The sequence below is a fragment of the Grampus griseus genome (assembly GCF_964374135.1).
Source record: "Grampus griseus genome assembly, chromosome: 14".
Lineage (NCBI taxonomy): Eukaryota > Metazoa > Chordata > Mammalia > Artiodactyla > Delphinidae > Grampus > Grampus griseus.
In genome coordinates, this window is record NC_139008.1 from 39,232,388 (window position 1) to 39,245,887 (window position 13,500).

Below are 13,500 nucleotides of genomic sequence, written 5' to 3' on the forward strand. Positions count from 1 at the left end.
CACCACAGCTCCTCGGGAAAGCCCAGGACTCAACGCTGAGTGTTTGTCCTTGATGGGCTCTTTAGGACAGCATGCGGCCCCAGGGAGGCTGGAGCCCCTCTCAGCACAGCCTGTCCTCCGACCTGCGTGATGGAGATGCTTTCCCAGGTGGAGAAATGAGCACAGGACTTGTCTGCCTACTGGCTCCAGGTTAGACACGGTGCATCCGAGTTTCCAGAGTGGAGGCCCCGAGCCTGGGCTCTGAGATAAGAGTCTGCACTGTCCTCTCCTCCCTGCAGTGACTCTCCCTTATCTGATCCCCCCCCCACCCCCCAGGCAGGAAGGAGACCTAAAGGTGCAGAAGAGCCTGGAAAAGGGGCAGTTTTACAGGGATCATATCCAAACTGCTCTTACCTGCACCCAGTCATTCCTCCTCCATGGTGTCCAGCCCTGTCCATCCCTCCGTCCATGTCAGTCAGTGGGTCTGCACATCTAGTGCGTCTGGAACCTTTCTTCCCTAATAAAAGCTGGAAGGTTTAAGTGTTGAGGGTAAGGGAAGGGCCCGGCAGCCGAGCTGTGAGGAGAGTGATCAATACGCTGCAATTCGTGCTTCCCCTCGGCCTTCGCACAGCACTGAGGGGTGGGGGTCCCGGGAGCTGAGGGGAGCAGCCCAGCACGCCTGGGCCGTTGGGGAGGCCCCCAGCCTGACAAGCCACGCAGGCTCCCGCAGCTTCCTCCTCTCCGGGCAGGTGCCTTGCTCCTCCTGCCTTCCCAGGTGGGCGGGGGCCAGGGTGGCAGCACGCACCTTCCGCCTTGTAGTTCTGGTGACTTTGCGACCCTAGTCTTGGGGATTGCTTCAGAAGGGAGACTGTCGGGGGACTTCCCTGGTGACGCAGTCGTTGAGAATCCGCCTGCCAATGCGGGGGACGTGGGTTTGGTCCCTGGTCTGGGAAGATCCCACATGCCGCGGAGCAGCTAAGCCCGTGAATCACAGCTACTGAGCTTGCACTCTAGGGCCCACGTGCCACAACTGCTGAGCCCACGTGCTGCAACTACTGAAGGCCGCGCACCTAGGGCCAGTGCTCCGCAACAGGAGAGGCCACTGCAATGAGAAGCCCATACACTGCAACGAGGAGTGGCCCCCACTCGCCACAACTAGAGAAAGCCCACGCACAGCAGCAAAGACCCAATGCAGCCAAAAATAAATTAAAATATAGGGACTTCTTGGTGGTCCAGTGGTTAAGACTTCGCCTTCCAATGCAGGGGGTGCGTGTTTGATCCCTGGTCGGGGAACTAAGATCCCACATGCCTTGGGGCCAAAAAACCAAAAACATAAAACAGAAGTAATATTGTAACAAATTCAATAAAGACTTTAAAAATGGTCCACATCAAAAAATAAATAAATAAAAAATAAAGGAAAAATCTCCAATGTCCAAAAAAAGAAGGGAGACTGTCAGAAGCTTCCAGGTCAGCAGTGGGGGCAGAGCCACCCTGCACGCAGCTACCCCCTACCCCTGGGGCAGCAGGTCTGGTGCTGTGGCACTTGGTTAACTCTCTTCCACTCTACCTTTTTTTAATTTTAAGGTTTTCAGATGTCATTCTGGCAACAATTTTGGCAACCAAGTCTGAAATGTGTGGGCAGAAGTTTGAACTGAAGATTGATAACGTGCGTTTTGTTGGGCACCCGACGCTGCTGCAGCACGCGCTGGGCCAGGTACGCCCTCCCTGGGCTGACGCGGGCCTGTAGAAGGCAGCCCCGTGCAGCAGATCCCATCAGGTGCTTGCCTAGCTGCACCTCCTCCTGGGCCCTGAGGGCCTGGCAGAGAAGGACACAGGCGTCCTTGCCCTGGTGTCTCAGCCCCTGCCCTTAGCTTTTGCTGTTTGCGTCCAGCCTTTCTCCTGACTGTGGCCTTCTACTTTGTAGATACGATGCCGGTTTCTGCGGGGAGGCCAAGAGAACGAGTTAAGCAGCGTTTGTCAGATTCTTGAACTTTATATAAAGTGGTACAAGCATTTCTTCTTATTAAGTGATATCATAGCCAATATTGTTATTAATTTAGCTCTTACTGTTGTGCCACACCCTCTCTATGCGTTCTCTGATGGGGCCTGAATGCACTGTTGTTACCCAAGGGAATTTGCACACCAGAAGCTGCCAGTCAGTCCTTTGCACACAGTGTCACTTAGATTCTGAAGGGTTTTGATGTGACAGCACAAGACTTAGCTCCACTTACACAATCCAGAAATCCCGTGAGGGTCTGGGTTGTGGTCCTCGGATCTTCTCCATGACTAAGCCCACAGGAGGAGCTTCTGAGACATGGAGGCACCAGGGCAGGGGGCCATGGCTGAGGAGACGGCTGTGGTGGCACCTATGCTGCTCAGACAGGCTCAGCCCCACTGATGGCCTGTGGGTGACGGAGGGGAGCTTTGGCAGTACCGGCCTGGAGACATGGAGGGACAGGGATGGTGACAGGCCTGATTGAGATGGCCCAGGGACTCCTCTGCCCTCTGGTGGCAACACTTGTAGGCAGCTTGGTGTTTGGGCCCTGGGCTGGCTGGGTGCCCCAGCGGCAGCCCTGTCTCTCCTGGGTGGGAGCATTGTCCTGAGTACTTGTCCTGCCTGGGAGGACTCAAGTGGGCACGGGGGTTGGCGTGGGGAAGGGAGGGTCTGCTCAGGGAGCACTCCAGCCACTTGAGCACCTCTCCACCTTTTCTCCTCTGGGCACCTCAGCTCACTCGAGGTGACTGGGACAGTCTTGTCACTTTGGGTCACAGCACCTTCCTGCTCCTTTCTCCACTGTGACTGTCTGTCCATGCAGCCAGCACTTGCCTGTGCAAAGGCGCTGGTCGCTTATCAGAGACCTAGGGCTCTGTTTTTCTCTGGTTCTGCTGTATTCTGGAACACTTTCCCTGCCTGAAGTAATAGCTCTAAGTGCTTTTCTTGGGAGGTGGTGGCTCTCATTCACTAGAACTGTGCCTCTTTCACAGGTCTCCAAAACAGATCCATCTCCGAAGAGGGAGGCTCCCACCATGATTCTTTTTAATGTGGTATTTGCACTGAGGGTGAGTGTATAAATGGCTGAAGAGCAGATCAGGGAGGCGGGGTGGGGAGGAGGGTTGGGGAGGGCGGTGGGGAGGGGGTGAGAGGGCAGAGCTCATTTCCAGTGACCGTGTTGTTGACTTAGAGCTCAGACCGCTGTGGGCACGGCACTGGCCCTCCTGGGGGCTGGAAGAGTCTAACTTCATTGTTTCCCTCTTTTTTCTTTTTTTTTTAAGTAAAATATACATAACATCGAATTTACCATTTTAACCATTTTAAAGAGACATTTTGGTGGCATCTGGTAGCAGTGTTGTGTAACTATCACCACTATCCAGTTTTTGTTGCCCCAAAAGGACACCAGTTATTCCTCATTCTCTCCCCTCCCCCAGCCCCCAGAAACAACCAATGTGTTTTCTCTTTCTGTGGATGTACCTGTTCTGCATGTCTCATATAAAAGGGATCCTACAATATGTGACCTCTGGTGTCTGACTTCTTTCACTTAACATAATGATTTTGAGATTCATCCATTTTTTTATAATCTTTTTTTTTAATTGAAGTGTGGTTGATTTACAACGTTTCAGGTGTACAGCAAAGTGATTCAGTTAGGTATATATATGAACTATCTTCAGTATCTTGTAATAATCTATAATGGAATAGAATCTGAAAAAGAATATACATGTATATCTATAAATACATATATATCTCTACTGCTATACAGTAGGGATATATAGCAGGTCCTTGTGGGTTTTTAAAAATTATTTTTAGTTTTTTAAAAAAATAATCTTTTAATTGAATCATCGATGTTATAATGTATATCAGTACTTTATTCCTTTTTGTGGCCCAATCATATTCCATTGTACGATAGACCATACTTTATCTGTTTATCTACTGGTGAACTTTTGGTTTGTTTGTACCTTTTGGCTATAAGAACAATGCTGTTAAGGACATTTGTGTACAAGTTTTGTGTAGGCAGGTTATCCTTTCCCTTGGGGTCGATAGCTAGGAGTGGAGTGCTGGGTCACGTGGTGACTCTATGTTTAACCATTTGAGGAGCTGCCAGGCTGTTTTCCACAGCAGCTGCACCGTTTTACATCCCCACCAGCCATGTACGAGGGTTCCAATTTCTCTACATCCTTGCCAACACTTGTTATTTTCTGTTGTTTTATAATTAAGTGTAATTATTTCTTTTGGCAGTTCCCAGCACTGTCTGAAGTTGTGTTTTCACTAGTTACAGGGAATTTCTTTTCAATAAAGCTGTCAAAATACAAGGGATCTAAATAAATATAAAAAGCACCCCTGGGTAAGGACTGGCTGGTATTACTATGAAGGGACTTTGAAATTTAGGAAATGTATATATTCCATACTGTTAAATAATGGCATTCCTCAGACATATCCCACTATCGGTTTTCACCAAAGAATCCAGTAGTTCTTTCTGGCTGGGCACATGTGAGCTGCACGACGGCTTTTGTACAGAAGTGTCAGTGAGAAAGTGGCTAGATCTTGGTGACAAGGAGCAGTGTGCTCTGTACCCTTTGCTGAGGCGCGGGTGAGCCTGAGCAGGAGGGAGCCTGTCATATCAGGTGCCTTAGTCTCAGAGTGTTTTTCCCACTGAGGCTTTTCTGTTGTGGAGACCACAGGTCTCACTGAAGAGTTCAGAATCAGAATAATGCTAGGGAAGAGCTCCTAAATGGGGCTTCCTCCTCTCTGAAGGGAGTTTAATCCTTAAAACTGGCCCACCTTGTTGATAAAGAAAGAGCTGCAAGTTAAAACAAAGCCAGCTGTTCCTGATGGCTGTCCCAGGGCTTGAGGTTCCGAGAGGAGACTCTTACTTTCTGCTTTGTGTACTTCCATAGTGTTTGCATTTTCACAGTGTCCCTTTATTACTTATATCATTACGTAATACAGACATCCACAAAGAGAACTCAAGTTAAAGACAGACAAACCAAAACCATGACCAGTGCTCTCCGCCCGTCAGCACTGATAGCCCCTGTGGGGTGGGCCATGAGAAGCAGCCTCGGCCCCACCCTGGATGTTGCTGGCAAGCCCTCATCTCTGGGGAGCAGGGTGTGATAGCGGAGTGTATGACACCCATGGACACGACAGTCAAGAAAACAGGCAGATTTTAAAGTTGTATGAAGATTTTTATAATAAGTAGGCTGGAAATAATCCTGGTATCCAGTAGTTGGGGAATGATTAGACAGGATAGTGGTTTTACACACTGGAACATCCTGTGGCCACTGAAGATGAGAAATGGGGGCGAGGCCAGACCCTGGAGCGGGTGGGTGGCTCACTGCCAGGTTAAAGCAGTGGGAACAGGGTAGTGTAGGATTTCAGAGCACAGAGGCCGTGAGGTGAACAGTGGGAGGAATTTAAAATAGCATAAAGGGTGGGCCAGTTTTTTTCTTCTTTTCTGTAGTTATTTTAAAATGTACATGCTAAAAAAAAAATGTGCACCCTTTTTACTTTGAAAAGTTGTAAACAAACCCTGAGCTAGTGACAATAGATTGATGGTCCTTGCACACCTGTCTCTGAGATCCCACAGCTGCTGCCTTGCACCCTGGCTCCATCTGCCCCCAACCCATCGCTCAGGTATTTCAAGACAAGCCTCAGACCTCATGTCTGCTCACCCCACACACTTCAGAAGGCGTCTCTGGAAAAGGGGGGCAGCTATTTTATACCATACCTGACAGAGCTCACCGTAAGCTGGTATCAGCTAGTACCTGGTCCATGGAAACGTGCCCTAGTTGCCACAGCGTTTTTTCCCGTTGACCTGTCTGAACCTGGGTGAAAACCAGAAGCCAGCCCACACAAGCTTGGGGCTTGTGTCTCCAGGTCTGACTCGCCCCTCCTTTGTCCTGTGAAGGGTCCACGGTCGGACCCATCTCAGTGTGCAGTCAGGCTTGCTCCATGTCCGTGTGTTTCCCGCAAGCTGAACGTTAGCTCTGAAGGCCTGACTGGATTTGGGGACAAGTTTCAGGGTGAGAAAATCTCGCAGGCAAATCCCTACACTTCACTGTTGCTTCACGTTGCGTGTGGGGAGAGTGGGTGTTTCTCAGAGCTCCATTCAGGGCTGACACGTCCTGGGTGGTCGCTTTCTCACTGTGGCCCCACGTAGCCCAGGCTCTGTGGGCACCCTGAGCCAAGCCTGGCCTGTGCAGCCGGCTGGGACACCCAGGCTCGCTCCATCCTCGCTCATCCCGGAGTGTGAGCGAGCGGCCCCAGACGCCTGACTTGCGACACCGTTGTGCCCTAGCCAGTAGGAGCATGATGGAGGCTGAGGCTCTCAGGTGTGACTGGGCTACTTCTTCAAGGGAGTAACCACGCGCCCAGATCATTCTCCTCTCTCTGCTTTGCTGCGGGGAGGAATTTTACACAGATTTCTCTAAAATCGAAAGCAGAACATTTTGTTCTGAGGCAGTTGTGTACACCCTATACCCCAGACCCTCCGTCCCGTGACCTTGCAGGGACACTTGAGGGGCTGTCCTGGGCTTGGGGCAGGGCTGCTGCCCGTAGGTGGGCCCGGTCCCCACACAGGTGTGCTGCCTGGGGTGTGTTCTGTTTGCGAACATGGGTCTGTAGGAGCTCAGAAAGTGTCTCCAGCTCCAGGTGGTGAACGGGTTTACTGAGTCAGGTCAGGGTCAGGCCCAGGAGCCTGGCTGTGGACACTCACCGCAGGGCCCTGCCTGTAGATAACCGGGAGCAGGGCGACCAGAGGTTCTAATCGTGGGCACCACTCCTCCCACCTCCACCCACGGGATGACTCAGCTGTTCTGGCGGCCTCCTGGAGCGCTGAGTCACTGTGGCTGGTTATCTGCTCCGTGTCCCATCTTCACAGACCCCACAGCTGCCTGCCCCACCCTTGGCCTGGGTGGATGCGGCCGCCTGGCCTGGCTGTGGCCCCTGATAGGTCCCAGAGTGAGCATGGGCGCGGAGGGAAGGGGATGGCCTGGCGCCTCCTGGCTTCTCTGTTAGCCAGGGTCTCAGGAAGAGCTGTTTACCCTGAGGACAGGTCTTCACTGAACAGTGGGCCTGGTGCTTCTGTTTCTCACACTGTGTCCTTGTTGTAACATGGGCTGTGTGACCAAATTCTCACACAGCCGATCCTGTCCACTAGCACTCAGTGGCATATTGGTGACCGCAGACACTGCCAGGGGTTTTGCTCTGTTCTGAGCACTTGACATGTTGACTGATTGCTGAGAGAGGGGCCACTGTTCTCCTTTCTCAGATGAGAGCCTGTGACCCGGGGTCGCACAGCAGGTGGCTGATGGGATCTGTGCCTTCCATTGTGCCACTGGGCTGCCTCTGTCACGTCCAGAGTGGGTGCCTGAACATCTTCTGCCTTCCTGCATGGCCCTGGCCTGGGGCCCTGAGCATGGGCACCTCTCTCTGCTTGTTAGAAATGCCTGTGTCCCCCCTCCCTCCCCACCGGGGACCCCCACGGAGCCATCTGTGTTCCGTCCAGGCGGCCGTTCCATGCCCACGTTGCTGGGACAGGCCCTAGAGGGGACCCGGGACTGGGGACAGTGGTGGCACCCAGAGAGGGGCTCTGAGTGTTGCTGTATGTCCTCCCCGAGTGCATGTGCTACGATCGAGTTGGCTGTGGCCTCTCTCCTGCAGGCCAACGCTGACCCATCGGTGATAAACTGTCTGCACAACCTCTCCCGCCGCATTGCCACCGTGCTGCAGCACGAGGAGCGCCGCTGCCAGTACCTCACGCGGGAGGCCAAGCTGATCCTGGCGCTGCAGGACGAGGTGTCTGCCATGGCTGACGGTGAGGGCGGCGGGCGGCTTCTCTGGGCAGGGACCTCATTGGGTGGGCCGATGTGGAAACTAATGGTCTGTATGGTGGGCTGAGCACGCCCTGGGTGCACAGGAAGATCCCCAAGGGACACAGCTAGACCCGGATTCCTGAACTGATGTTCCAGGAGTGGCTTCCCAGCCCAAAACGTTCCCCTCCCCCCAGACCCCTGCACGGTGGCTCTTCGTGCAGGTCAGGCACCGCCTGCCCCGCCCTGGTCCTGCTGGGCAGTCCCCTGAAGCAGGGGGCATGCAGAGGGGCAGCAGGAAGATTGAGCTGGCGGGGGGGGGGGTAGTTCTTTGCTTTCACCTAAATTGAAGGGGGACCCAACTGAGTTATCAGCTGACCAGTTATTAAAAGTAATGTCTGATGATAGATCCCCATGAGGCTTTGGTGTACTGTCAACATTTCAGAGCAGAGAGATGCCCACCTGTCACAGCCTGTTCACCTCCGTCTTCTCGGGTCAGCACCTCCATAACAGAAGAGAAAACTAGGAACAGATTTGCCAGTGAACCTGGGCTAATTTTAGCAATAAGTAGAAGTGTACATGAACTCTGTCACTCGGGTGCATTTTTTCAGTAAAAGTTATCTTTTGTTGTTTGACAGTTAGTTGTCAAAATGTGTAATATATTTGTTTTGCCCAGTTATGTACTAGCTAATAACAATCCAGAAGTTTTGTTTTTTAAACATTCTCTTTAGAATCTGTGACTTTTTCACAGGAAATTTTTAAAAGTTCAATTTAAGTACATATATTTTTTGTTAGACATTTATGAGAAAAGATTAACAAGAGACTTTGGATCATGAAAATAAATTGCACTGGTGTAAGTGTGTGGGGGAAGGAGTGGGGTGAGGCAGGGAGTGATTGGTCTGAGGTGGGGGTGGCTCTGGCAGCCTGCGGGGAGCCTGCAGGGTAGCTGCAGAAGGGTTTCTTCCTGTGAGGGCTGTGGCTACAGGGTCAGGTTGGGCCACTGGTGAAGGGTAAATCCAGACATCCCGTATAAAGACGGTTGAGCACACCAGTGGAGAATTTCCTGATGTTTGGTTTACAGCCACTTAAAATTCTTTTTAGGTTAAGCCTGTCTTCTGGCCTGTGCAAGCTCCTCGCTGTGCAGACTCTGAGTCCTCTGTTTTACAATTCTTGCAGCAAATGATGGGCCTCAGTCCCCGTTCCATCACATCCTGCCCAAGTGCAAGCTGGCCAGGGACCTCAAGGACGCTTACGACAGGTGAGACGGTGGTCTGCTTCCCATGGGCCTCCCCGGGCTGGTGCCGTTTCCCTGCTGTGCCTGAGATGGGGGGAGGCTGGGGAGGAGCCCCGCTGGGACGGTCACCTCCAGACTTGTCTTTAGCCAGAAAATGAAGCTGAAGAAAGCTGAGCATGGGACCTGAAATGCACGGTGATGCTGACTGAGCGCAACACCGTGCCAAGTTCCAGGCCCACCTTCGTTAGGCGCGGTCACTGTCGCCACCTCACCCACGAGGAGACTGAGGCTCGGGGGCTGGGGCTGGGGTTGGCTCTGCTTCCCCCGCACCGGGGTTGTGGGGGTTTGGGACCCTGAGTGTGTGAGGGCAGCAGGCGTTGGAGACACTGCTCATATTAGTGGCTCAGCACCAACTCTCTTAAACGTGGACCAGCAAGGCACTTCTCTTCTTTTTTTTTCTTTTTTTTGCGGTACGCGGGCCTCTCACTGCTGTGGCCTCTCCTGTTGCGGAGCACAGGCCCCGGACGCACAGGCTCAGCGGCCATGGCTCACGGGCCCAGCTGCTCCGTGGCATGTGGGATCTTCCCGGACCGGGGCACGAACCCTTGTCCCCTGCATCGGCAGGCGGACTCTCAACCACTGCGCCACCAGGGAAGCCCCACTTCTCTTCTTTTTAAAGAGCGTCCGTGTGGCTCTGACCACTGCTCCCTGGCCCTGGGTCTGCAGTGGGGATGGGATGGGGAATGGGGGTGGGGGGCTGTCTGCCCAAGTGCACCTGGCCAGTTGGCTCACCAGGGGCCTCTCAGGGCTGAGGGGACCTTGCAGCACCAGGCATGTTGCTGGACAGATAGTGTGTAGGTGCAGGCCTCTCTCCTCTCCACCACCCCCAACTTCCCCACATTCTCCTCTGCTCCCGCACCTCCCCCGCCCCGGCTTTCTCGGGGCTTCGTTCTGTCCAGTGGACCCACATTCCTTGCTGGAGGTGGACCTGATCTGAGAGCTGGGGCCACAGCACCATCGGGGATCTTCACTGCAGCGTGTAGGACCTTTAGTTGCGGCGTGCGGGATCTAGTTCCCCGACCAGGGATTGAAGCTGGGCCCCCTGCACTGGGAACGTGGAGTCTTAGCCACTGGACCACCAGGGAAGTCCCTTTCTTTTTTTTTTAATGTTAATATTTTTTCTGATTTCACCAATGATATGTGTTTATTATAGACATTTGGGAAATATAAAAAAATATAAAGGAAATAAAAATCATCTATAATCCCATACCCAGTGATAATCACTATGACCTTTTGGTAAGTTTCCTTTTTTTTAACTTAAGCCTTTGAAAAGGTCACGTGTCCTTTGAGTTTGAAAGTCAGAGCACAGAGCTTCTTTCCCGTTGCGCCCGCGCCAGGTCTCCTTCCTGGTGGCGGGGTGCATTGCACCAGGCGGCCTGTTGTGCGCCCTGTCGGAAGGTGCTAAAGCACACACGGTGAGCCCTTTCGTAGCCAGAGCGCAGAGTGCACAGGTCGCCCTTTACCTCCTCACTTGAACGCGCAGCTTACCGACAGACGTCTGTCTGTTGGTAAATAGGGACTGACTCCTTGCTGCACAGCTGCCTGCCCCCTCCCTGGGGCATCATTGACTCCAGCTTTTGCTGCTGAAAGACGTGCTGCTCAGCTATATGCGTGTTACTTCGTGCGAGTGCTTGTGCATCCATGAGATAAATTCCTAAAAGAATTGCCGGGCTGAATAGGTCAGGTGTGCGTGTCATTTGGAGGCACTTCCTTCTGTGGCTCGGTCTGCATTCCCATCAGCAGCACCTGAATCAGCAGCACCTGAGCTTTGCCAGCACAGGGTCTTGTGAGCTTTTGGGTTCTGCCCACCGTGATGTGTGGAGGACGGGGTCTCAGGGCAGCTTTATCTGAACGCAGGTGTGCACGACTTCACGTGTGGAACATCCCTGTTTCCTTTTCTGTGAGCGCTCTGCTCCGACTCCTCACCTGTTTTGTTTTTTTTTCTTTTTTGGCCCAGCTGCACAGCTTGGGGGATCTTAGTTCCCCGACTAGGGGTTGAACCTGCGCCCTCTGTGGTGAAAGCGTAGAGTCCTAAACACTGGACCGCCAGGGAAGTTTTCCCCCCTCACCCGTGTTCTGTTGGGGGCACAGGTGCCTTTATGTGGGAGGGAGAGCTGTCCTTTGGGGTGTGCGTCCGGGCTGGAGTTTCCGTTTCTTTATTTCGGTGACCTCTGGGCGTTGGGGGAAATCAGAGCAGCGTGAAACGCCCCTTGCTGCATGATTGCCTTGGTTTCTGGTCCCTCCTGCTCTGGAGACCTCTTGGCGAAGCCTTGGTCTTGACCCAGAACAGATTTCTGGTCTTGTAGTCTGACCCTGTCTCTTTTTATCCACATGATCACATGGCAGTTTTTCCTGCAGTAAGAGAATTACTGCCCTCTGGTCTGGGTGGGCTGGTATGAGAAACCCCTTCCTTGGAAACTGTTGCCATTTTCTGAGTGGGAGTTTGCATGCCTCAAGTAGGATTAGACTACAAGCGAAGTCCACGCTAACGTGGAATTACAATAAAAAGCAGACCAGAACCAGACTTTATGTTCCTAAGTGAATAATGAGCTGTGATTTCTTAGGTTTGAATTGTGTTGGAAAGTTGGAGGGAATGAGGCCCTGGAGAGTTGGCTGCTTCCTTGGTGACCTGCTGGGCCGGCCGAGCTGGGGCTTGGGGCAGCCCAGCACCCTCTAGTGGCACTAGTTCCAAGGACAGGAGTCAGCGTTTGCGGCAAAAACAGCTGCCAGGGTCCACCATTCAGCACTTAGATTCCTTCCAGAACCGAGGTGTGTCAGTTTCCTCCAGGTGAAACCACCCCATCCTTCCTATTTCCAGACCTCACTCTGACCAAGTGGGGTCTGGAAACAGGCTCCTAGGTCCTGGGTCCGGCCCCAGTGAAACCGGCGGTGCTTCTCCCGCAGGAGTCCCGGGGGCATCTGTGTCCTCCCCGTCCCCTGTCCCCGCCTGGCAACAGCAGCGGCTCTGAGACTTCCCAGGAGCCCCGTGGTCTGTGGCCTTCCCTCTGACCCACCAGGTCCATGTTGGCCTCGAGGGTCTGGCCTGGCCCACTCTGCTCCTGCAGGGTGGACTGCACCTTGGAGCTAAGAAGGGGAGGCTGCGCAGGCGGTGGGGAACATAGAGCTCTTTCCTGGTGGAGACTTGCTGGCTGACCCCTGGGAAGGGTGTTCTCAGAGCAGAAGTGAGAGGCTGGAAGCTGTGAGAACTGGTTGAGCTTAGGGGTTGGGGTGGGACTTTGCAAAGGAATGGCTCTGGATTGGCTGCTTTAATTAAAATCCGGGTTTGTGGTGTGGCCTGGCGGTCCTGTGCCCCGGGACTTAGGCGCCTGTGGCCGCCTCAACTTGCCCAGCACCTGTGTCTGCCTGTGCAGCTTCGTGACTTGAGTGACAGCACCCCATGAGGTCAGGGACATCCCCTCGCTTTCTGTGACACAGCCCTCGTGCTCGGCATGTGGTTGAAGGGATGAGTAAACACGAGTCCCCTTGATGTGGATTCCGTGGGGCTCAAAGGAGTGCTTGTTGAAGAGTTCTCAGAGCTGACAGGGCCTGTGGTGGGCCCGGGAGGCTGGGAGCCTGGGGAAGCCACCCAGGTCCGGGCCTGCGGGCGGTGCTGTGTGCGCTGGGGATGCTGCCTCACTGCTGCCCATCCAGAACAGGGGTGGGCCCACAGACACGTCCGCAAGTATCCTGGGCATTTCAGTCCCTGTTGCCATGAAACGCACTTAAACCTAAACTTAAACATTTCAAGGTTGGCCTTTTGGAGCCCACCCAGACCTCGTGGGTCATGTGCAGTTTCGTCCCAGTGCATGTTGTGTTTGGACCAAAGGGTGTAGGGCTGGCTTCGAAGGTCTCTGGCCTGGGGCAGGAAGAAGGGTGACCGGTCCGAGGCTAGAGGAGGACGTTAGGTTAGGAATTGAAATTCTCTCTAGGATGCTGAGGTGTGAGCTGATGAAATGAGCTGGTGCACAGTCGTCTGGGGTGTGAAAGATAAGAGCTTGTTGGAAGGCCGGTGTGGCCGCCTCAGGACGCGGGCTCTGGAGGAGCATCTATCTCAAGTCGCAGGCGGGGCGGCGTCTCGGAGCTGTGTGAGGGGCCGGATAAGCCTCACACAGGGGCAGTGTTTTTCCTCAGAGTTCCCAGACCCAACCGTTAACTGCTGGCAAATGGAAGTGAGAGCTTCCCAGGACCCATTTCGGGCCCAACTTCTACTCTGCTAGTCTTGTCTTAAAGCCGCACACACTTGAGAAACAAGGGCAAACATCTCTCTTTCCTCCTCCTGACAGACCTCAGCACAGCTCCGGGCTCACCTCTTGATGGCGGTGGGGTTTATAGGACATTCCCAGTGCGGCGCCCTCCCTCCTGGCTTGTTCCAGGGTGTCCCGGGGTTCGCCTGGGCCTGCAGCTGGCCCTCGGGTGCTGCTGGA

General features: G+C 53.6%; 1 protein-coding gene across 1 annotated transcript in view; it reads left to right on the top strand.

The window, feature by feature from the left end:
- Positions 1-13,500, top strand: part of NPRL3 (NPR3 like, GATOR1 complex subunit) — a gene marked incomplete at its 3' end in the record, with an annotated part of 32,271 nt that overhangs the window by 7,298 nt on the left and 11,473 nt on the right. The window contains exons 3-6 of the mRNA XM_082669721.1: positions 1,564-1,693; positions 2,965-3,039; positions 7,634-7,787; positions 8,959-9,040. Coding sequence (XP_082525847.1) covers positions 1,564-1,693; positions 2,965-3,039; positions 7,634-7,787; positions 8,959-9,040 — 441 coding nt within the window. The remainder of the gene's footprint in view (positions 1-1,563; positions 1,694-2,964; positions 3,040-7,633; positions 7,788-8,958; positions 9,041-13,500) is intronic.